This window comes from Hippopotamus amphibius, chromosome 2, assembly GCF_030028045.1.
Source record: "Hippopotamus amphibius kiboko isolate mHipAmp2 chromosome 2, mHipAmp2.hap2, whole genome shotgun sequence".
NCBI lineage: Eukaryota > Metazoa > Chordata > Mammalia > Artiodactyla > Hippopotamidae > Hippopotamus > Hippopotamus amphibius.
This window is the reverse complement of record NC_080187.1, coordinates 204162277-204187484: the sequence shown is the minus strand read 5'-3', so window position 1 is coordinate 204187484 and position 25208 is coordinate 204162277. Positions and strand designations below refer to the sequence as shown.

The 25208-nt window shown below is 38.2% G+C and overlaps 1 protein-coding gene across 3 annotated transcripts in view; it reads right to left on the bottom strand.

Moving 5' to 3' along the window:
* TLN2 (talin 2) overlaps positions 1-25208 on the bottom strand; it is a 452015-nt gene that overhangs the window by 157903 nt on the left and 268904 nt on the right. For all 3 annotated transcript variants that reach the window (XM_057722678.1, XM_057722677.1, XM_057722679.1), the window contains 2 exons: positions 13449-13512; positions 12094-12198 (listed from right to left, as the gene is read on the bottom strand). In XM_057722678.1, the coding sequence (XP_057578661.1) occupies positions 12094-12198; positions 13449-13512 (169 nt within the window). The remainder of the gene's footprint in view (positions 1-12093; positions 12199-13448; positions 13513-25208) is intronic.

Here is a 25208-nt window from a genome sequence, read left to right as displayed (position 1 = left end):
TCCCGGCACATCTCCAGTTTCCTCCCAAGAGGAGGAGATAAAGGCATGAGGAATCTGTGTGGGTGTCTGAAGAGGGGAATATGGCACTGTAAGCGCCTCTGAGTCCTTAGGAAAAACATAGAGAAGAGTCAGATCCTTTGTAGAAAGGCCAGTTCCACCAAGGGTGAAATCAGCGCAGGGTGGACCATGCCAGTTTGCATCACTTGGCTTCAGGAGCCACACAGATTTGGATGGAGAGGTTCCAGGCAGCTAGTTTAGTCACACAGGGTTGGCACCAGCCCAGCTGCTGGGACCAGGAAGGAGATCAGAAATAAAATATGGTTTGCAGCTGTTGCCTTCCTCCTTTCAAATCTGTGAGGGGCTTTGGGGTGAGGGAATACAGGATCGTGATGGATTAACCTGATTCCTGTGGAGATCGTTCTGGCCTGGGAGAGGAATCCACAGTGCACAAGCAAACAACTTACAGTGGGCATTCCATTAGAAGGTCAGGACTGGGGGGAAGGGTACATAAGGACCTCAGAAAATATTGTCACTCAGCAACAGAGACCACCATCAAGGGACACGATCATTTCAGCGCCTACCCACAAAATGCAGAGCAGCTGGAGAAAGTTAAAACAGCGAGGGGCTTGGCTCTGCGCTAGCGATGTAAGGGGCTCCCCAACAGAGGACCTGCCTTAGATCCTCAGTGACAGAGCTGATGATAGGAGAAGGTCCAGAGGCAATAAGGCTCCCCCCTCCTCCCCAAATCTCAAATCTTAGTCCACCCCACACCTCTGCTTTCCAGCCTTCAACTACAGACACCCACATCCTTTCACCTCTGGGAGAAGGAAGCAGGCTAGGCAGGATCCAGTGAAAACCCGTATGTCTCTCCTCTCTCGTACAGACACACGCAGACGGTGGCTGCGATTTTGCCAGCTACCTAGCAACTTCTCTCTCGAGGCAACCCTCATTAGGTTGGTTTTGTTTTGAGGATGTGTCGAGCTCACATAACTTAAAGGCAGGAGAAGGTACGTATTCCACCAAGGAGAGGAAGGATCTACTAATAAGCCCTGCCCCTCCTCTTTCAAGCACATTCAACCATTACTGTGGGTTCAGTCCTGGCAGCTGGCTGTAATCAAGTCTGCTCGGCCTCGGGCTCGTCTCACAGGTGTGGATATTGGCTGATTCTGACATCACCTGTGCCTTACATCAGATTCGGACTTGGGTGGAGGGATGCCAGTGGGCTAAGCTTTGGGCATGCTTTGGCTGCAAGCCCGGCTTCAACGTGGCCTAAGCCCGTGATCCAGCTGTGCTCACCAGAGTTCTACTGGCTTCCTGCCGAAGTGCTGCCTTTTGTGCTCTGCTGTGTCATCAGTATGCTTTTTCCTTTTAGGAGCACAGAAGAAAGGGATGACTGCTCCAAAGCAAAAGGGTGTTAAAGACCCTGTTCATTAGCCATTTCTCTCCCTAAAACAACTGGCAATCCATTTTAATTTAATTCATGATTCTGCGATGCTCTGAATGCCCTCTCTGATGTTTTTACAGTTCAGGGGAGAAGAGGGTCAGCTCCCCAGGTATCTCACCTCAAGGCTCTGGTTGTAGTTGCAGGGAAAGTTAAAGGCAAATTTATAAATCAGGTTTACACAAGAATTTCTTGGAAAGAAACAAGGTTCTTTGCAAGTCATGGGAAATGCCTTACCGTTCCTTATGGGGTTTTGAAAAACTCATCAAGATAAACTGCAAAAGATTTCAAAGAAAGAGGAAGACTGTAGATGTTTACAGCTCCCATTTATTGACATCATTTGTGCAATAGTCTCCTTCTCTATATTATTTCCTTTAACCTCATAAAAAGTAAACGTTCTAGGTGAGCAAGCTGAGGTTTAGAGATGGAAGGTAAAGTAACTTACCAAAGGTCAAACTAAGTGGCAAAGCCAGAATTCCAAACCTAGGTCTCTCTTGTCAAAGCACATGTTCTTAGCCTCTCAGAACACTGCCACCTAACAGGCTCATTAGAGACATCCTCTCTATTGGGGTCAGCAAACTATGGCAGGTACTAAATCCGGTTTTCTGCCCCACCTGCCTTTTTTCAGCCTGAGAGCTGAGTGAATTTTCTATTTTTAAATGGTTGAAAACAAAAATCAAAAGAGGAAAAATACTTCATGAAAAGTGAAAATTATATGAAACTGAAATTTCACAGTCCATAAATAAAGCTTTACAGGAACATACCCATGCTCATTTATTTACACATTGCCTACTGATTTCAGGATGCAAACGCAGAGATGAGTGGTATGGCTAGCAAAGGCTAAGATATTGACTATCTGGCCATTTGTTAAAAAAGTTTGCCAACCCCGGCTCTGTCTCATGGACTTAAAAGCCAATTAAAAGCTGGAGGGCCAGGAATTAGGGAACTGTGAGGAGGGTTAAGGAGTTGGGATAATGTAAAATTTATCAAATATCCCTACATTACAGCTACTACATTTATTTATATACATTATCTCACTTAATCTTCATCAGGGCTCTGTAAATAATCACCATTCCCATTTTTCACATGAAGAAACTGAGGTTTAGGAAGGTTAAAGATGTCTCTCTAAGTCACAAGTTGCTATTTCTCACACAGGCACTATTGCATCAAGAATTCTAGGCCAGTCTTCCTGACTCCAACACCCAAGTACTTTGTATTTTACAATATAAAGTACAGTATGAAGTACAGTTGACGCTTGAACCACAAGGGTTTGAACTAGATGAGCCCACGTTTTTTGAATAGCTGATACTACAGAACTTCATGATCTATATTGGTTGAATCCACAAACGTGGACTCGTGAATACAGAGGAACTGCAGGTACAGAGGGCTGACTATAAGTTATACGCGCATTTTTGGCTGCGCGAAGTGTTGATGCCCTCTAACCCCCACACTGTTCAAGAGTGAACCGCATAATGCTCTGAATATTAGAAAGAGATGTACACAGATATAGAAGAACATATGAATGGAAGGACCTATAAACATATTAAACTAGTTCTCTCACAATATATATGACTGATCTGAAAGCCATGTGGTATGATTCAGTGTGCTTAATATCAACATTTACATTTTATAAATTATCATTTCATTGACTTATTTAATTTAGGATTTCAAATAGCCGATCCAAGTAATGAATGAATCCCTTGGTTTTAACTTACTTCTTAAATTATGCCAATGAACTTCCTTCACAATTTAATGGTATGTTCAGGTTGGGGGGGTCTAGAGAAATCTGTTATTTATGCTTTTAAAGCACATACTGTCCCTTATCCAAACAATCGTGTGTGTGTGCTATTCTGTGCGTAATGTCTTTTTACCGTATATTCGAAATGGTTGCACTTATTTATACGCACATGGGTTATTTCATGTTGTTGACATATGTGTTGTAAATTTACTTGCTCTATTCACTGAATTTATAAATAAATCTAAAAATTAAAAAGACTATATATTGTTATAACATGTATAGGAATCTGTACACTGAAAATTACAAAATGTTGATGAAAGAAATCAAAGAGGACCTAACACCATGTTCATGGATTGAAAAACTCAACATAGTAAAGTTATCAATTCTCCCCCAAGTGATCTATAAATTCAATGGAATGCCTATCAAAATCCCAGCTAAGTTGTTTGCAGTACAGACAGGCTTGTTCTAAAGTGTTCATGGAAAGGAAAAGGACCTAAAGTAGCTAAAATAATTTTGAAAAAGAAGAAAAAAGTGAAGAGAATTATTCACCTGGATGTTAAGGCTGACTCTACAGCTAAAGTGATTATCAGTGGAAGGACCAACACACAAATCAATAGAACAGGATAGGGAACCCAGAAATAGATCCAGAGCAATGTATTCAAATGAATTTTGACAAGGATACAGACAACAATCCAATGAAGGTAGGATGGACCTTTCCAAAAACAGAGCTGGGGCAACTTAACATCCACAGGCCAAAAATGAACCTTGACCTAAAAACCTCACATCATATACAAAACAAACTCAAGTGGACCATGGCCCTCCATGTAAAATGTAAAACTATAAAACATTTAGAACTAAACACAGGAGAAAATCTTCGGAGCCTGAAGTTAGAGCTCTTAAAGCACTTAGTTAGACAGAGCACTTAAAGCAAGATTCCTAAAAGGAAAAAATGATAAAACACCGGTCTTCAAAATTAAGAACATGTATTCTGTGAAAGACCTTGTCAAGAAGATAAAAAGACAAGCTACAGACTCTGAGAAAATATTCACAAATCACATTTAACAAAGGACTTGGACCTAAGATATATAAAGAATTCTTAAAACTAAACAGTAAGAAAAAAAATCTAACTAGAAAGTTGGCCAAAAAACTTGAACAGACATTTCACTGAAGAGGATATACAGATGGCAAATAAGCACAGGAAAAGATGTTCAAAATCATTAGCCATTAGGGAAATGCAAATTAAAACCATAATGAGATATCATAAAACATCTATCAGAAAGGCTAAAATAAAAAAACAACGATAACACCAAATGCTGAAGAGGATGATAAGAAACTGGAGTGCTCATACGTTGCTGGTAAGAATATAAAATGGTACAGTCACTCTGGAAAACAGTCTGGCTGTTTGTTACGTGCTGTGTTCTTATCATATGGTTTAGCAATTGTACTCTTGGGCATTATCCCAATGAAATGAACACTTCATTCACACAAAAACCTATACATAAATATTTACAGCAGCTTTATTCATAATAGGCACAAACTAGAAACAACCCAAATGTCCTTCAGTGATGAATGGCTAAACAAACTGGTACTATCATACCACAGAATACTATTCGGCAATAAAAAGCCAGGGACTATTGATACACATTATGACGTGGATAGATCTCAAGGGAATTCTACTAAATGAAAACAAAAAATCTCAGAAATTTATGTATCATATGATTCCATTTATGTAGAACTCCTGAGATAACAAAATTATAGAGATGGACAATAAATTAGTGGTTGCCGGCAGGGGGAAGAGATCAGGGGAAGGGAGTAGTGTGTGAGGAGACTCAGAAAGGGAGGGAGGTGTGTGTGGCCGTAAAAGGGTAGCACAAGGTATTTTCAATATCTTGACTACAGTGGTAGTAACACAAATCCACACGTGAAAAAACTGCATAGAACTAAACACACACGCACACACAAATGAGTACATACGGAACAGGAAGTCTGATTAAGGTCCATGAACTGCACCAAGCTGATTTCCTGGCTGTGACATTGTACTATAGTTACAATTGAGGGAAATTTAATGGAAAGAGAACTCTATTATTATTATTATTATTATTATTTTTACAATGTTATTGAGATATAATTCACATACCACACAATTCACCTATTTAATCTAATTCGGCGGATTTTAGTATATTTACAGATATGTGTAACTATTCCCACAGTCAATTTTAAAACATTTTCATCACCTTAAAAAAAAAAAAATCCTGTGCCATTAGCTATTACTATGCCCCGTGATTCCACTCCACTCTTAGGCAACCGCTAATCTACTTTCCACCCCAATGGATTTGCCTTTTCTGGACATTCTATATCAGCATAGTCTTGTGAAAGGCTTCTTTCACTTCATGTAACATTTCCAAAATTCACCCATGCTGTAGCACAGAGCAATACACTTCATTTCTTTTTATGACCAAATAATACTGCACCTTGTGGATATACCACATTTTGATCATCCATTCATCAGCTGATGAACATGTGGGTTGTTTCTATGTTTTGGAAATGCAGCTATACACTTTCATGTACAAGTTTTTCTCTGGACATATGCTTCGGATTCTCTTGGGCATATATACCAAGGAGTAGAACTGCTGGGTCATATGGCATTTCTATGTTTAATACCTGAGGAGCTTCCAGACTGTTTTCTAAGGTGGCTGCACCATTTTACATTCCTACCAGCAGTATATGAGGGCTCCAGTTACCCTACATCCTCACCCATACTTGTTACTCTGACTTTTTGATTCTCTGCACAGTTCTTCCAACTTCCTGTGAATCTGTGATTATTTCAAAGTAAATAGTTAAAAATATGACTCTGTATATCTGTTAAAAGATAATCATAGCAAAGAGTAATAATAATTGTTTTTCACTTCCTAAAGTTATATATTTAAAAAAAAATTTTATGTCTTACCACACTTCCTAGAACTTCCAGAACAATGTTAAAGGATAACTTGTTCTGATCCCAATTTTTATAGATTTCTGTCTAGCACTTCTCTGTTGAGTAGAATACTGATGATAGGTTTAAAACATCCTATCTTGTTGAGGAAGTACACTTGTATTCCAGCATTTTACAGAAATTTTTATAATGAGTAGGTGAATTGTATCAAACACCTTAGTGACTTTATATAAAATGATCACATGGTGCCATCCTTTCCAGTTTTATTTAAATGTAACTGTCATAGAACATTATGTAAGTTTAAGGTGTGCAACATGATGATTTGATAGGTGCATATGCTGAAAAATAATCACCACAGTAAGGTTAACACATCCTTCACCTCGTATAATTATCTTTTTTTAGTTGTTATGATGAGGACATTTAAGATTTACATTCTTAGCGAGAATATTAAAAGCAAAAAGGGGAAAGAAAAAAGCAACAAATAATATACAAGGGAACTCCCATAAAGCTACCCACTGATTTTTCAGCCAAAACTCTGCAGGCCAGAAGGGAGTGGCAAGATATACTTAAGGTCAGTGGTCCCCAATCTTCTTGGCACAAGGGACCGTTTTTGTGGAAGATAATTTTTCCAAGAACCAGGGAGGGGAGTGGTTTGGGGATGATTCAAGTGCATTACATTTATTGTGCACTTTAGTTCCATTATTATTACATCAGTTCCACCTCAGATGATCAGGCATTAGATCCTAGGGGTTGGGGACCCCTGCTTAAAGTGATAAAAGAGAAAAACCTACAACCAAGAATACTCTATCCAGCAAGGCTCTCATTCACATTTGATGGAGAAATCAAAAGCTTTACTGACAAGCAAAAGCTAAAAGAATTCAGCACCATCAAACCAGCTTTACAACAAATGCTAAGGTAACTTCTCTAGGAGGAAGAGAAAAGGTTACAACTTGAAATAAGAAAGTTGTGAAATGGAAAAGCTCACTGATAAAGGCAAACATATAATAAAGGTAGGAAATCCTCCACACACAAGCTAGTAGGAAGGTTAAAAGACCAAAATAGTAAAATCATCTATATCCACAATAAGCAGTTAAGTGATACACAGAAGTAGAAGTAGATATACAATATAATATCAAAAACAGTAATTGTGAGGGGAGTAGAGTACAAGTGCAGGATATCTAAAATGCATTTGAAATTAAGGGATAAGCAACTTAAAACAAGCAGGTATATACATACACTGCTATACAAAAACCTCATAGTAACTGAAAGACAAAAATCTCTGATATACACACAAACCTAACACTAAAGATAGTCATCAAATCACAAGAGAACAAAAAAATAAAGGGGAAGAAGACCTACAACAACAAATGCAAAATAATTAACAAAATGGCAATAGGAATATACATATTGATAATTACCTTAAATGCAAACAGACTAATGCTCCAATCAAAAGACAATGACTGGCTGAATGGATGCAAAAACAGGACCTGTGTATATCCTGCCTACAAGATCTAGAAACTGACTGAAAGTGAGGGGATGGAAAAAGGTATTCCACATAAATGGAAATCAAAAGAAAGCTGCAGTAGGAACACTTAGGCAAAATAGACTTTAAAATACTCTTACCAGAGACAAAGAAGGACACTACATAATGATCAAATAATCAATCCAAGAAGAAAATATAACAATTGTAAATATATATGCACTCAATATAGGAGCACTCAATATAAAAGGCAAATGTTAATGCACATAAAAGGAGAAATTGACAATAACACAATAATACTGGGGGGCTTTTACACCACACTTATATCAATGGACAGATCATCCAGACAGAAAATCAATAAGGAAACACAAGGCCTTAAATGATACATTAGAGCAGATGGACTTAATTGATATTTATAGAGCATTCCATCCAAACAAAAGCAGTGCAATACACATTCTTTTCAAGTGCACATGCAACATTCTCCAGGATAGGTCACATGCTGGGCCACAAAGCAAACCTCAGTAAATTTAAGAAAATTGAACTTATATGAAGCATCTTTTCAGACCACAACTCTATGAGGCTAGAAATAAACTATAAGAAAAAAACTGCAAAAAGTACAAACACATGGAGGCTAAACAATATGCTACTAAATAATCAATGGATCACTGAAGAAATCAAAGAGGAAATTAAAAAATACCTAGAGACAAATGAAAACATGACACTCCAAAATTGTTATTAAAATTTTTAAATAAAAAAATTTACTCTTAGCAACTTGCAAGTATATAATACAGTATTGTTAACTATAGTCACCATGCTGTACTTTAGTCCTCAAAACATATTCCTCTTAAAACTCCAAGTTTGTATGCTTTGACCAACATGTACTCATTTCCCCCACCCCAGCAACCACCAATCTACTCTGTTTCTGTGACTTTGGCTTTTGAAAATTCCACATATAAGTCAGATCATACAGTATTTGTCTACCTCTGATTTATTTCACTTAGCATAATGCCCTCGATTTTCATCCATGTTGTTGCAAATGGCAGGAATTTCTCTTTTATGTTTGAATAATATTCCACTGTATTTACCTATCACATTTTCTGTATTTATTCATCTGCCAGTGGACAATTAAACTGTTGTAAATAATGATGCAAAGAACAGAGGAGTACAGATATCTCTTAGAGATAGTGATTTCATTTCCTTTGGATATATATCCAGAAGCGGGATTGCTGGATCATATGGTAGTTTTATTTTTAAATTTTTGAGGATACTCCACACTGTTCTCCATAGTGGCTATACCAATTTATATTTCTACCATCAGTGCACAAAGATTCTCTTTTCTCCACATCCTTGCTAACCCTTGTTATCTTTTGCCATTTTTTAATAACAGGTTTCAGGTGATATCTCCTTGTGGCTTTAATCTGCATTTCCCTGATGTTTAGTGATGATGAGTACCTTTCCATGTACCTGTTGGCTATCTGAATACACTCTCTGAAAAAATGTCTACTTGTCCTTTGCCCGTTTTAATTGGATAATCTGGGGTTTTTTTGGTTTTGTTTTTGTTTTTTTGCTATGGAGTTATAAGAATTGCCTATATATTTTTGGTATAAACCCCTTACCAGATATATGTTTGCAAATATTGTCTCCCATTTTGTAGGTTGCCTTTTTCTTTTGTTGTTTCTTTTGAAACAAGTTTTTTAGTTTGATATAGTCCAACTTGATTGTGGTTGCTTTTGTTGCATGTGCTTTTGATGTCATATCCCAAAAACCACTGCCTACAACTTTGTCAAGGAGTTTACCACCTATGTTTTCATCTAGGATTTCTACAGTTTTGCGTCTTACACATAAGTCCTTAGTCCATTTTGAGTGAATCGTTGTGAGTGATGTAAGATAAGGGACCAGTTTCATTGAATCTATAGATGACTTTGGATAGTATGGACATTTTAATAATATTAACTCTTCCAATCCAAGAAAATAGAGTATCTGTTCCTTTATTTCTTCAGTTTCTTTCATCAGTGTCTTAACGTTTACATCATACACATCTTTCACTTCCTTGGCTTAACTTATTTCCAAGTATTTTACTGTTTTTGATGCTATTGTAAATGAGATTCTTTTCTATATTTCTTTTCCAGATAGTTCAGTGCATATGATGTCACCTTATTCGACCTGTTGATCTGATTTATTAGATATATGAATTCATAATATTGCATTATTCCTGAATTCCCAGTTTACTACTTTTAAAATAGGGCAAACTATGATCAAGTAAACTATTAAAATCAATTTAAAAATAAAATGTACACTAAATAAGACCATTGAGCAAAAAACTGAAGTGAGCGGTATGCTCACTTTTATAAAATGAAAAAAATAAAAGTAATGAAAACCAAAATTTTAATGTTTAACATATATATGAAAGCTGTCAGTGCTGCCTACCTCCTGACCCTGGCCATCTTTCAAAGAGATGTAATGTTAAAAAAATGAAAAGGAAGAAAGGAAGGGAGGAAAGAAGGAAGGAAGGAAATTTGTATTACTTTCTTACTTTGCTTTAAATACTTTTGTAAAAGTAGAGTTTTCATTTGACCAAACCTGTAAGACCTTGCAATAACCAGATCTGTGTTTTACTTCTAATTATCCTACTAGCCATGGACAGTTTTTTCCCAGGCCCTAAATTATATTTGGGGAACAAATTTTTCTGAAACTTGCTATTCAATTTCTCTTCTTAATTACATGCAGATTGCTGTGTGATATGTATTTTCCTAAATTTACTGACTTTTATGTACATCAATGAAACTGATGCTATGTGAAGTTTGATGGTATTAATAGAAAACAATATGAATTTGAGAGATAAATTTCATATATGAAGGACTACAGAATACTCAGGAAACCCCACAAAACCATGGAAAATGATGCCAGTATCATTGGAGATGCTGAAAAATACTTAATCTTTGTCTCTGTGAGGTATTAGAACTCATCAGAATAATAAATAAGAAGCAGACTTTTATTCTAAAACAAGCACATCTCACCACGTACTTATGGTGGGGGTGTGGCTGGGGTAGGATAATGAAGGCAGGTGAGCACATCTCAAATGGGGCCACCCTAGCTAAGGCAGCACAAGCCAATGGTTGGGAGCACAGGTTTTTAAGTCACAGAGACCTGAATTCAAGTCCTACCTCCTTCAGTTACTAGGCTTATGGTCCCAGCTGAGTCATTTGATCTTTCTGGGACTTGTTTCTCATTTCTAAAAAGGAGATGATAGCAGTAGTTCTGCCATTGGGGTGCTGACAGAGCTGAATAAGATATGCCTGGCATATAATTGTTTACTGTTATTATTGTCATTATTAATATTGGGAAATGGAGTCATTACCTAGAATACCATCATCAGTGCTTTTCAAAAATTGAATGATGGTTTAAAACACACTAAAAATGAAAAATTCAATTTCTAAATTATTTTTCTTAAAAACCAAGTGATTCACCTATGCTTTCTTTATTTGCAAGGGGCCCAGCATTTTCTGGTATAAAGCTGAGAGCTGTTTGGCTGAAATAATTAATCAGCATGAAACATATACCTTTTTTCAGTATAAAATCTTTATTTCTCCTTGCCCCAAATGAAGCAGCTTCCTCCAATGAGGACTGGAGTCAAGAAAAGCATCCATATCCCCAAACATTCTAGTAGACAGCAAAACTTCCCCTTTTGGTTCTTTTTAGCTGTGGGAATAGACACCTCCTTAAGCCACCCTATCATTGACCTTCCAACTTCAGTCCCTAGAAGCAGTCAGTAACACTCCCCTGTACCTTAAGCAGCACAAGAAAGCTCATCACATGGTAGAGCTTTCTCCAGGGTGAAGGGCAAGAGACAGAAGACCCAGAGTCACAGCAAAGCAAGTAGAAATAAGGAAACCTATCAGAGGGATGACTACAGTATGTGAGGTCAGGATGTGAAAACAGGGAAGGAAGCTACTGGGAGCGCTCCTTAGTCAACTCAAGAACACACCCTCTGCTTGCTCACAAGTTGAATTTCAAAGACCCACCTCTGTCCTTCTAGCAGGAAGGCCAGCAATTCCCATGAAAACAGATCTGAAAGCCAAAGAAAATACCAAGACCCAACTAAAAGGATACAAATTAAGTACTGTAACCACCACATGAATTTGATTTGGTCTGTAGTGGTCAACAACCTTAGTCCCCGGCACTCCTGATGATCTTGAGTGAAACATTCTCAGGGGCAAGTGCTAGCAAATAAAAGCAAAGGCACTCCTTCAGGGACTTTACAGCAGTGGCTGAGAGCAGAGCCAAGACACAGCTGCCCTGAGGCCTGCAGGCAGCCAGGCTCACTCACCGGCCTCACAGCTCTTACGCCTCACGTCTGTTCCACAGCTCAACTCAGGTCACCACTGCCCAGGTGCTCCGTGGGCCAATGCTAGGGGTCTAGGGACGACAACCAAGCTTAACAGCAAACCCTTTAACAAAAGAGGTGGCAGAGGCAGACGCCCTCTCCACCATGCCCAACTCACCTTCACCAGGAAGAAGGACACACCGTACGTCCGGAGGGAGCGGGCGAGCTTGACATACTTGACCTTGGCTTCTATTTCACTCATCTCTCCACAGTTCTTGTGCTCCTAAAAAGTGATAGCGGCAGGGACCAGTCACATGGTGGACTACAGTACACAGGGGGACTTGACGAGAGGTATTACACCACATGGTGCCTATACATTCGTGTTGGAGACCCCTCCATGACGCATGTCTCTGCTGACTGATGGTCAGAGCACACAGAAAGCACTAATGCAGGCTTTCTTAACTAGAATGTGAGCCCAAATTGCCCACAGATTTCACAGTTATATGCAACAATTCATGCACGAGCAGCATGGCAAGAACAGGGTCCATAATTGTAACCTAATTTTCAAAGGGCTCCATGTTCCAAAAGGCTCAGGACCAACACTTTAAAGGAGAACTAGAAAACTGTTCCTATCCCGGGAGAGGTACCATTCTAACATCCAGGTAAAAGATAAAAGTTTTCCAAACTGCAGGATATATAAATGCCTGGATGTCTCAGTGTGTGAAAACAATACTGGATTAAAAGAAATATGTTTTATACACATGAAATTTATCACTTTCATGTGTATAAATTTAAGTTGATAAATTTATCAACTTATATTTACATTTCAATGCCAAAGAAGACTTTGATACTTGGATTCACTAGAGTGCTTGTTTACTGGCAAAGTTGATGACAGGGCTTTTCTTTTTCTTTTTCTTTTTTTTAAGCTCTTTATTATAATATAATTGCTTTACACTTTTATACCAGCTTTTGAGGTACACCAAAGTGAATCAGCTGTATTTACACATATATCCCCATATCCCCTCCCTCCCGCGACTCTCTCCCACCCTCTCTGTCCTGGCCCTCTAAGGCATCACCCATCATCGAGTTGATCTCCCTTACTGGGTGCCTAGAATAGATAACTCTCTGAATTTTAGAATAAACCTGGCTTTTAAAAAGACATCAGTTCCCAAATTCTGAGGTTCAAAACACAAATCTCGGGATTAAAAAAATGCTTCTTGAAGCTTCTTCCTCTGTGCATTTTAATGGCAGATCACCTTGTGTCAGTGCTTCCAAGATAACATCTTTGAAATTAAATGTGTGCTCATTTTTCTCAGAAGGGCTAAGTAACCTTTAGCAAGAAGGTATGGATTAAGATAATAAATCTGCTCAAAGTAGAACTGTCAGCTTCTTTACTCCTGAGCCACTAATCATTTATTATATAAGCAGAGTACATGCACAGAGTATGAAACTATCACGTGCAGAGGCCCCTCTCAGACTAATAAATGAGGATAGGAAGTGAGGAACTAATAAAGTTCTGAACATTTCCAATACCTGAAATATTCTCTTTTCAGCTCCTCTCTGCTTGATGTATTCTTTGGGCAGGAATTCCTTTAGACTGAGAGAGAGAATAAAAAAAAGGTAAGGCATTTATCATTTTCTATGATGAGGAGGAAAGAAAAGAGACTTTTCGTAAAACTCATAGTTAAGTCCCTAACTCTCAGTATTTTATGGCATAATTAATAACAGACAGCCACATTCCACAATGCACTTAAATAGGACGCAAATATAAAACCAGTCTGATAAAAAGGGTCAAACTAACATATTCAAGAAGAAAGTATGTCTAGAATATATTGTAAAATGGCACAGCAAAGCACCCAAGAGTGTATCACACAAGAGAATGCTAGACTTTGTGTGATAAAGGGAGGAAAATATCCTCTATTTTATACTGTTATTATGTATCTTTAAAAACATTAGAAGGATAAATCTAGTACTAATAAAAATGATTCTTCATGGAAAGAAAGAAAAAACAGAAGGGAACAAGGATGGAAATTAAACCTCTGAGTTTTCCTTGTACTATAGTCTTCACTTTAGAACCAAATGAAATCACAAAGAGGGGTAAAACACAACACCTAAAAATCTAAAGCAAATTGAAACAAAGGAACCTAAAAGAGTATCAAATCAACATCCTAACTTTGAAAAGCAATCTTTTGACAATACCATCCCCAGTGAGATATATCTTAAAGATAAAATGGACCATAGTAGACTTGTTAAATATTAATATCATCATTTCAAAACTAATATCTGCTCTTCCCCCTAAATATATACACTAATACACACACTATACAATTAAGATCAAGTAAATGAGTAATTATGTGAGTTGTCAGAAATCAAGATTTTTAGCATAAAATAAAGCAAAAGAAGTTAAATGAAAGCCCTGCAATCTTTCATTTGAATGCAAATATTGACCTGAATGTCTGATTCATTTTTCTTTTTCTGAAAAAATTTTCTACTGTGTCCACCGCAGAGGCTAAGGGCAAGGGCACCTGGGTGGCACTGAGCACCCCCAGTGTGCCAGCCGGGTGGTCCTCTAACACCATTTCTCACTGAAAGGAATCTGGGACCCTTGGAGAAATCACTGATTCTAGCTCTGGGACATGAGATGTATAAAATGTTTTGGGGCTTCTTGTGCCTGGGGATCAAAGAAGTTATCAAAGTGACGCTGGACAGACATCAAGGGATAACCAATGGCCAAACATGGGATGATTTTTAAAACCTCATACAAAAGAAGAGAAGAGAGAACAATGAACCTGGGGCCCAACTTCAACAATTATAACTCATGGCCACTCATGACTCATCTACTCCCCTACCCACATGCCCTCGCGTGGATTATTTTGAAGCAAACCCCAGACATCATGTAATTAATTTCATGGGAGGGCCATGTGAGCATCAGAAAGAAGGAACACTGCAATGGGTCAAAACACAGATGCATAAAACTCAATAAAGATCCTTTGAAATAATCATTGATCACCTTGTTGCTAGGGTGCCAACTCATACTGAAAATTCATAAAGGAAAAGAAAAGCTAATAAATGCAGAAGGAATCATAGAAGTCCAAACTCATCATTTTACAACTCTTAATGAAATAGTCAATAGATCAAAATGAGCACGAGTGGCTGCTGAAACTGTTAAGCGACAAGCTAACGGGGAACTTTATAACAATTTTGGCATTAATGAAAGTGGGATAACCACGCAACGGATGCCTTCTGACTGATACAACAGGGAGTATGCAGTACCACCTAAGAAGTATTCTTGGCAATAGAGCAAAAGTAAATATATAACTGAAGATGAATTTCATTAAGAATCTAGATATAAATTTAAGTGTACAAAAAAGAACCTAATAGTTTAAAAAACGCATAGTTTAAAAAAAAGAGAGATATAGGAACATGGTAAGTGACACTACCAGGATACAATGAGCCAAATCCCATCATGGTAAACGTAAAAATAACCCGGGTTTTTCACACATAAATGGCTTGCTGGTGGAGGTGAAAAAGATGACACACAAACAGATGAACAGTGTTTTAAGAAACATACTTATTGCAAAGCTACAGTAACAAAGATTGTAGTACTGACATAAGAATAGATATATAGGTCAATGGAATAGAATTGAGAATCCAGAAATTAACCCTTACCTTTACAGACAACCGATTTTCAATAAGGGTGCCAAGACACCTCAATGGGAAAAGAATAGTCTTTTTAACAATTGGTGCCGAGACAACTGGATATCCACGTGCAAAACAATGAAGTTGAACCTCCTATCTCACACGACACAAAAATTAACTCCAAATGGATCACTGACCTAAATGTAAAAGCTAAATCTTTAACTTTTAGAAGAAAATAAAGGAGAAAATTTTTATGACCTTGGGCTAGGCAAAGACTTTTAAGATACAATACTAAAAGCACATGCAGCAAATGAAAAAATAAATAAATAAACTGGACTACATCAAAATTTTAAAAATTGAACTGCAAAAGAAATCATTAAAAAAATGAAGAGGTGGCCCACAGAATGGGAGAAAATATATGCAAATTATATATCTGAAAAGCCCTTGTATCCAGAATATAAAAAATCTCTTACAACTAATGATTTTTTAAAAAATAAAAGTGGCCATAGGATCTGAGAAGACACTTCTCCAAAAAAGATATAAAAATAGTCAAAAGCATGTGAAAATATTCTCAACACCAGAAGCTGTGCAGAAAAGACAAAGAAAAACCACAATATCATACCAGTGCATGCCCATTAGAATGCTACAATAAAAAAGACAGACAATAAGGAGTGTTGGCAGGGGTATGGAGAAATTGGAACCTTCACACACTGCTGGTGGGAATGTAAAATGGTGCAGCTGTTGTGGAAAACAATTTGGTAGTTCCTCAAAATATTAAACAGCGATTCTACTCCTAGGCATATATCTGGGAAAAGTAAAAACGTATGTCAACATAAACATTTAATGTTCACAGGAGTGTTATTCATAACAGCCAAAAGGTGGAAACAACTCAAATGTCCATCAACTGATGAATGGATGAATAAAATGTAGTTGAGAAATACAATGTAACTTTATTTGGCAATAAAAAGGCATTATGTATGATACATGCAACAATATGGAAGCACTGTGCTAAGTTAAAGAAGCCCATCACAAAGGAACACAAATTGTATGATTCTATTCATGAAACGTCCAGAATAGGCAAATCTATAGACGCAGATAGGATTAGAGGTTGGCAAAACCTGGGGAAGGGAGGGGAACCTGGGGAGTGACTGTTAATGGACACACAGCTTACTTTAGAAGGGACACATATGTTCTAAAATTAGATTGTGGTAATGGTTGCACAATCTTGTGAATACACTAAAAAAAATAAAAACGCTGAAATATAAACTTTAAATGGGTCAATTGTATGCTATGCAAACTCTATCTCAATAAAGATGTTCTTTAAAAAAGAAAAACATCAATCAGTATAGGCTTTGTTTGGATCCTGATATGAGCTAAGTATAAAATGCAATTTTTAATACAATGTGGGGGAAAATTTAACACAGACTGGATATTAGACGTTATTGAAGAATTGCTGCTAATTTTGTTTGGTATTAGGATGGATTTGCAGTTAGGCAGGGTTTAAATAATTTAAAAATTATTTAATTGTCAGAAAAACACATTGAAGTATTGACAGGTAAAATGGTATGCCATCTTGGATTTGCTCTCAATTCGCCAGCCAAAAAAGGGGGCAAATCAGGTCCAGGTTCTGGTTACATTAAGACTTGAATGATGATGTCTCTTCAACCTGCAAACTACATCTGCAGACAAAAATTCTGGGTACATTTTCTCGAATGTTAGAGATCTAGGTTTGAGCACCAGCAGAACACTCTGGCCTAATCAAGAGACCCCACATCAGTCCACAGGAGGGAACCTAAGAAATATATAGGCAGCAGCACCTTAGATGTTATGACTATTGTCAAGCTACTTCGGGGACAAAAAAGGGCTGATTGAGAGAAAACCGGAAGGCGTCAATGTCACGGAAGGGGAAGCTGAGTCACAGAGAGGTCAAATGACTTAGCTGAGGTCACAGGATTGGATGGGGTTGGATGGGGGAAGGGAGGCTGGGACCCCCATCCAGTTCAAGAGCAGATGCAGGTGAACGAACACAAGGCTGTTTCAGGCTCCCCCAGGAGCACACTTAAAATGATAACCAGGAAGCTTCAAGATGGGCCACTGCTGTGAGCCTCTGGACAGCAGCTCGTATGCCATCACTACAAAGGAGACCTGGCAAAGGTTGCCAAAAGCATCCAGAAAGGGGCCCCATGCCAAGCCCCCTCACAACAATGACTGTTACTAGAAGAACACCAGATGGCGGCATCCAGTGCACAAGCCGGGGGAGAATATGTTGGGCACTTATGGTGAGAAAGTTCTGTGTGGCCACAAGCTGCCCTCGACTGCAAACTGACCCTCCCATTTGGTAGGCACTGAACCTCCGAATCTTCTTCAGTAGGTACAGAAAGCTCGCACTAGAGGTGTGACCCCTGATGTTGTAAGAGGTGATTTCGGGGGAATTTAAGGTATCTTCAAATTAGAAGTGAATGAGTACGTGTGTGTGTGTGCACGTGTGCGGTGTATTTTTCCCCAGTAAACTGACCACATGCATGGTGTCAGCAGGAAGCTGGAAGGAGCAGGCAGCCTGCTGTCACTGCCCACCAGCCCACATAGTGCAGCAGTTCCAGCTCGGTTGTTTTTTGATTACCAGACCCGAGTATGGAAGGCTCCTAAGCCTCTGGGACAGGAATACAAGTGAAATCTGTCAGCCTGCTCTGAGAAAATGGGTCAGATGGTCAAACCTGATTGGAAAATTTTCTCCTAATTAAGCAAGCTCTGGCCAAGCAAAGTCCCTCCCATGACCTCCTGAAATATTCCCACCTTAAAAGGGCAGCCTCCAACCCCTCTGCCAGCCTTTCACGTATCATCTTTTCTGAGTGCAGTAATAACAGCTCCCCTGCTTTACTAAGATGGCAGACTTGTCAAAGTTCTCACACTCTAAGGTCCACGGGAGGTTTAAATCTGCAGCCAAGAGACTCTTCTTTTATGAGCTCTACTTTCACTCTGGCCGAGTCAGTTGTGTTTCTTCCACCATCTGTATTTACCTGTATTTGTTCCTCAATCTTACTGCTGGCTGTATATCACACAATTATGTAATAAAGTATCCCATAAACTGTTAAAATAGTCCATAAGAGAGCTACTGAATGCTTCCTAAAGGTAAATATTTACAAAAGTTATTAAATTAGATATAAGCAAGACAAATGTAAAATACTGAAAAGAAAAAAGTCATAAAAATTTAAAAAAATAGTCTGTCCTCAGATTGCTTTATCATTGTCTTTACATTCTCTTGTAGATGATGTGGTTCATACAACAGAGATGATGTAGAACCCCAACCAGGTGACCCACACAAAGAAAAACCTTGGTCCTATATCTAGAGACTGGCAAATGAAAGCCTAAGTTGAAAGTTAAAATACAGCGTTTCAGAGAGGTCAAGTATCATAGCTTCTGTACTTTAAACGACTGTGTGGGGTTATCTAAGCAATAGTAAACCACATTGATACAGTTTCCTACCACTAACAGCTGCCGTTTATTGAAAGGCAAATACTGTTTCAGGTGTTTTACATGCATAAAAAGATTACTTAAACTCTGACAAAAGCCCTTGGAAGAAAATATGCCATTTTATACATGGAACGGGAGGCTCAGTGATACTAAGTAAGTTGCCCACAATCATAGCCAACAACTTAAGCCTCCTCTGTGGGCTCCAGAGACCATGCTCTTAGTCACTCAGCACCCTGGTCTCTCCAAGTTACCCTTTAGTCAAAAGCCATACAACGTGATCAGTATTTGAGAACATTCAAAGAGAGGAATAAAACAGCAGAAACAATCAGATAAGGGGAGCAATGACCATAGTGGTGGCAGTCAATTTTTTAGAAATGCCCAGAACCACAGAATAAGGGAAAGGGGGAGAGGGGTCTGGATTCCAACCTAGCCATTCACTTAAAACTTCATTTTCTTACATAAAATGTAAGCTGCTTCTACAAGCAATTCCAAAAGAGGCGTTCTGAAGATGTTCTCTGGTCTCAACATAAGTATGTAAGTACCTGGGAGGAAGCCATGATTTGGGGAAATGTTAACTACTTCTCATCTGTCCCAGAACTGTCACCTAGTAACTGCACGACCACAGGCAACTCACCAGCTCTCTGAGCTGGTCTTATCTCACCTGAAAAGGAGACAGGATTCCTCACCTAGGAGCATTACTGCTCACATGAACTGAAAACAACGACTGTCCCCTCATTCCCAGGGAATGAGAGCATCTATACAAACACACAAACGAAGCAGTGAAGTGTCTAGCACGCAGTGGGGCAATAAAGAGAAAGGAAGGTACCGGAGGTGCAGTAGTGACGGTGTCACCCAAAGGACACTGGGGCACCCAGGTTTCCTGAGCCCAACCTTTATGCTGAATCACCAAATGACCAACAATAACATCTCAGATTTGGTATCACATAAAATTCTCAAAGTGCAATCGCAGGACCAGCAGCATCAGTACCATCTGGAAACATGTAAGAAGTGCCAATTTTGAGCCTTTGCCCCAAACCTGCTGAATAAGAGGCTCTGGAGGTAAGGCTCAGCAGTGCGTTTTAACAACCCTTTGGATGAGCCTGACATATGCTAAAGGTGGAGAACCACTGGCTCAGTGGGCTGAAAGCTCAAATAATGGAGTCGGATACACTGGATTTAAATCCAGACTCAAAGGTGAAAATGTCTGTGACTTAGAGTATTGGTCAAGTTCTGGTTAACTGAGGTGATGACACAGGTGCAAGAAAGCTCTGGTTGAGTTGGAAAATAGTTACAGTGGCAAGAAGAACTAGAGAATGAAGACAGCGTGGGGAAAGCAAAGGAAAGGGTTTGAGAGCCTATCTCAGTCACAAGGCAGTTCTGTGCTCCTGAATCCATCCCAACATCCTTTAGCGTAAGGACGGGGAATCCCCCAGAGGCTCACGCGATGGCTCAGGGCTAGATACATTCAGAGGTTCCTGGTTTGAAAGTTCTGGAGTCTGAAAGCAGTTACGGAGGGAGACACCAACCTTAGGAGGCTGCTGCTAGGAGGAAAGAGTGAAGGCACCACTGAGGGGTCATCACCGCCCCAAACTGATGGGTGCATTCCAGGCTGTCAGGAGCACGGGGCAGAAGTCAAGTAGAGAAGCTAGCGCGTGGGCAGTGGTGAGGAACTGGAGGTAAGACGGAGTTGGGGAGACACAAAAGCTGAAACTCTTGCTTCCCTGTTAGTTTGAAAACAGAATCTACAGCCAAATGATTCTGACAAAAGCGCACAGAAGACCAGCGCCAAAGGAGGAATATGTGTTTGAACAGATGCCAAGAGAAAAACGGACTTAAGGCTTCCTACTGTGTCAAAAGCTTTGCTTGTTGACAGGAGAATTATCTTGAGTTTGTGGGGGAAAATTTCCAAGTCCACTCTAAATTCTCCCTCAGAGATTCATACCCTGGGTTGCTGTGTTTTCTCAGTGAAGAAAAAAAAAACCAATGACTTTTGAGGAACACGCCAACAGGACAAGGGGGCTGCGGCAATCAAGGAGCAGGGAGGCTTCCCCCGCCCGCTACCTCCCTGCCGGCCTGCGCCCAACCACTGGGCCGTTTCTCCCTGTGACATACAGAGTCACGGAATCTTTCTGTCTGACCTCCAAGGCCTATTAGTTTTGCCTTTACCACGTGGTATATATCCAACCTCAGTGATTACAAGCTTTTATCGCCTCACACACAGACTACTGCAACTGTCTTTGTTAAAGACATGTTAATTGCAAAAATATTTGAAACATACAGAAAAGCATATACCTCAATTTATATACCTATCATCAAGGATAAATACATGTTACCATGTGGTCATAGTTCCTTTATGATTGCTACCTCTCTTTCTGTTTTTAAAGAACAAATTGCAGATTTAGCTGAAGTCCCACACCATCCTTCTCTCTCTCTCCCTAATGGCAGTCATTTTCCTGCAGGTAATTTCCATGCATATTTTACTATGTTCCTCCATCTTCTTGTGTCTATACATAATATATTCTGTTTCTTTTTGTATTTCTAAATTCAACAGATTCATCTTCTAAAATGTCTTGTTTCCTCTGTAAAGTACTTTGGTGTCTTCATATATTCAAATCTGTGACCATCTGAGAGACATGAAACGCTACACCCTTATTGATTTTGCATTCTGGATTGAATATTTTTCCCTGTCTTTGCAAGTCAGTTGAATTTCCTCTTCCCTCAGGTGCCTATGTGTTATCTTGATCTTTTTTGCTGAGAAGGTCCTATTTCCTTTTTCACATTTTCTGGATATTAATTTGTTCTTGGTAGTATGCACTGCAAATATGTTAACTTCTTTCAGTCTGGGGCCTCACTCTTCATTTGGTAATGTCGTTTGTCTAATATTTTAATTTCCATTAAGGCAAGTTTGTCAACCTTTAGAACTCTTACATCATCCTACATCAATAATAGTGTGTTTTAATTACTATAGCTTTCTAAGAAATTGGGATACTTATGTGAATCCTCTATATATCTTCTCTCTCTCTCTCTCACACACACACACTTTTTTTTCTTTTTCACAGTCCTGCAGGTGAATACCATGGTTGTCTGTATTTAGGTGGTGATAAGCTGCTTTTATGTATTGATCTTTCTTCCAGAGACTTTGCTTTCTATTAATAGTTTTAACTGGTTTCTTCGTAGAGTGAGTGAATTATCTATGCAGATAAGCCTATCACCTACAACTAATGATAGTTTCATTTTCCTAATCCTGAAATCATTTTTTTCTTTCCTTATTGTATAATTTACTTATTATTTATTATCTGCCTCTCTGCACTAGACTGTAAGTTCCATGAGAGCAGGAATGTCTGTGTTTTACACTGCTGTACCCCCAATGTCTAGTGCCTAGCAGGTAGAAGACATGTAATAAATTATTTATTGAACAATGAATTTTGCATTCCCGGAGAAACCAGTTATACCTGCAGTTATGTATAAACACATGTCATGCTGGACTTTATTAATTTTTGAATTTTAGGGAAGGCATCTATATTGAGTTTAAAAGTGTTACATGGTCTGTATACAATTTTGCTGTCTTGATTCTGCTAGCTCCAAATTAAGGCAAGGAGTTTTTGTTTTTGTTTCTTCTTTCTGTTCTCTGAAATAACCTGAGCCTACTTTTTTGTTTTGCACTTTTTTGATTGGTATATTTTAAACTAAGACTATTTCTTTCAAGATCATAGATCCATTCAGATTTTCTAAATATCCATTTTTGTCTAGATTTTCAATATATTCGCTTCAAGTTTTCATTTCATTCTCTTATGATTTTTAAAATCCCTATTTGAGGTTCTGCCTCCATTTTCATTACTAATAATGTTTATTTTTGCCTTTTTCTTTTGTCTTACTTGATCAAACTTACCAGATATTTACATATTTTATTAATTTTTTCAAAGAAGCAGCTTTGGGCTTTGTTGATTCTCTCTATGATTTCTATTTCATTACTTTCTCTTGACTAAAACATTTTCTTTCTTCTATTTTGATCTTGTTCTACTTATCACTCCCTGAAGAAGGTATGTTAAATTATTCCACTAAAGTTGTGTATCTGAAATTCTCATTATAATACTGTGTTTTCCTTTTTATATTTTAAGGTAACGTTAGATGCATACAGGCTCACAATTCATATATAACCCTGGCAAATTAGTTCTTCCATCTTTATAACAACCTTCTTTGTCTCTACTTACGCTTTCTTTGCCTTACAGTCTATTTTTTTGTGACACTGGATATGGCTTTTCTAGCTTTGATTTAACTAGTTTCCTGGTACACCATTTTATGCCTTTAAATGTTCCTGTGTCCTTAAACTTTAAGCATGTCTTATAGAAATACTACAGAGCTGAACTTTTAAAAAAATTTCATCCAATATGAAAACCTCTGTCTATTGACTAGTAAGTCTGATTTACTTATATTTGCTATGATACCTAAGATATTTAGAAGTTATTTCTCAGATCTTATTTTGTACATTCTATTCACCATACTTCCATAACCCATTCCGTACAACTTCTATTGTACTAGCCAACTTGTTCGTATCACTTCTCTATGACTACCCCGCTCTCTCTGACACACAGACAGTCTGGTTTGGAAGTTCTACAACCTAGTTCTATTCTTTTAGGCTACCAATATTTCCCTAACATTTTATTATGAAAAAACCCTCAAACTCACAAAAGTTTAAAAGAATTACAGAGTGAACACTCTATACCCATCACCTAGACCTACCTAAAATTTTATCACATATATTTGACTTAAGGTCTAAAGTTTATCAGTATATCTAATATTCTTTGATACAATAAGGTCCATAGAACCCTTTGACTCTGATCACTTTTTAAAAAATTGAAGCATAGTTGATTTACAAAATTATGTAAGTTTCCAGTGCACAATAGAGTACACCTTAAAATTTTTTAATTTACAATTTTGAAAGACTGTACTCCATTTATAGTTATTATAAAAGACTGGCTATATTCCCTGTGCTGTGCTGTACAGTATATCCTTGTAGCTGATTTGTTTCATACATAGTATCAACAGTCTGTACCTCTTAATCCCCTACCCCTATCTTGACTCTGATCCTTTCTTAAAGTTTTCTACCATGTTTTTAAAAGGCCTGAAGTTAGTCATTATTATAATAGGTTTCATTGTTGCTGCTGTTTTAAGAGCTAATTCTTTAGATTTACCTTCTATTTTGCCAAATTCCTCCATCAACACTGCTTCTTGCATTACCCTCTTGCCACATTTCTAGAAACAATTCACAGCAGTCCCCATAGCCTGCAACTTTCGGAATCCTAAACAAACCATCCTGCAGTCAAAGTATAGTTAAAGGTTAGACCTTGTTGAAATTACAGCCACGTTTTGGCTCTCCAAAATAACAATTTCATATGCTTATATCCAAATAGACTGTAGCTTCAAAAACAGCAAAGAATTAATTTAGAATACCCCCCTGTATCTTCCCTATACCTGGCACAACAGAACACGCATATGAAGCCCTCAATGAGTTACCACATGGCATGCTTTCTGCAAGCATTACCTGACCAAAGAGGCGCACAGTGAATATATATGATTACTGGCTTGTGTTGTTTATACTTCACGCTCCCTTAAAATGATAAAATCTCCCTCCCTGGGACTCTTTGGAGATGACCTGAAGAAAAGCATCATGTACATAACGCATATCAGATTGGACTGGGGAGAACTGGCTGTTTCCTGGCTTCCAGCTTCCCTGGTTCTGTGCCTTATTTCTGTCCCTGTCTCTTTTGCACCTACTTTGCCCATCCATAGAGCAGATGGGGGACAGTAAATAATCCTTAAATCCCTGAAAACTCTGAAATCTTTTAGTCTCGATTTTTCATTTTTCCAAATAAACACCTTTATTAAGGTGGTACTGAGTACAGAAATAATTAAAGAGTCTAAAGAAAGGTGAAAAAAAATCTCATAAAAAGGTCCACAGTAACTATCGTATAATCTAGCAACCCAAGTTCTTGGTGTATATTCAAAGAAATTGAAATCAGTGTCTTGAAGAGATAACTGCACACCCGTGTTCACTGCACTGTTATTCACCATAGCCAAGATATGGAAACAACTTAAATATCCTCTGATGGATGAATGGGTAAAGAAAATACATGTCAGATATATACAATGGAATATTATTTTGCCATAAGAAAAAAGGAAATC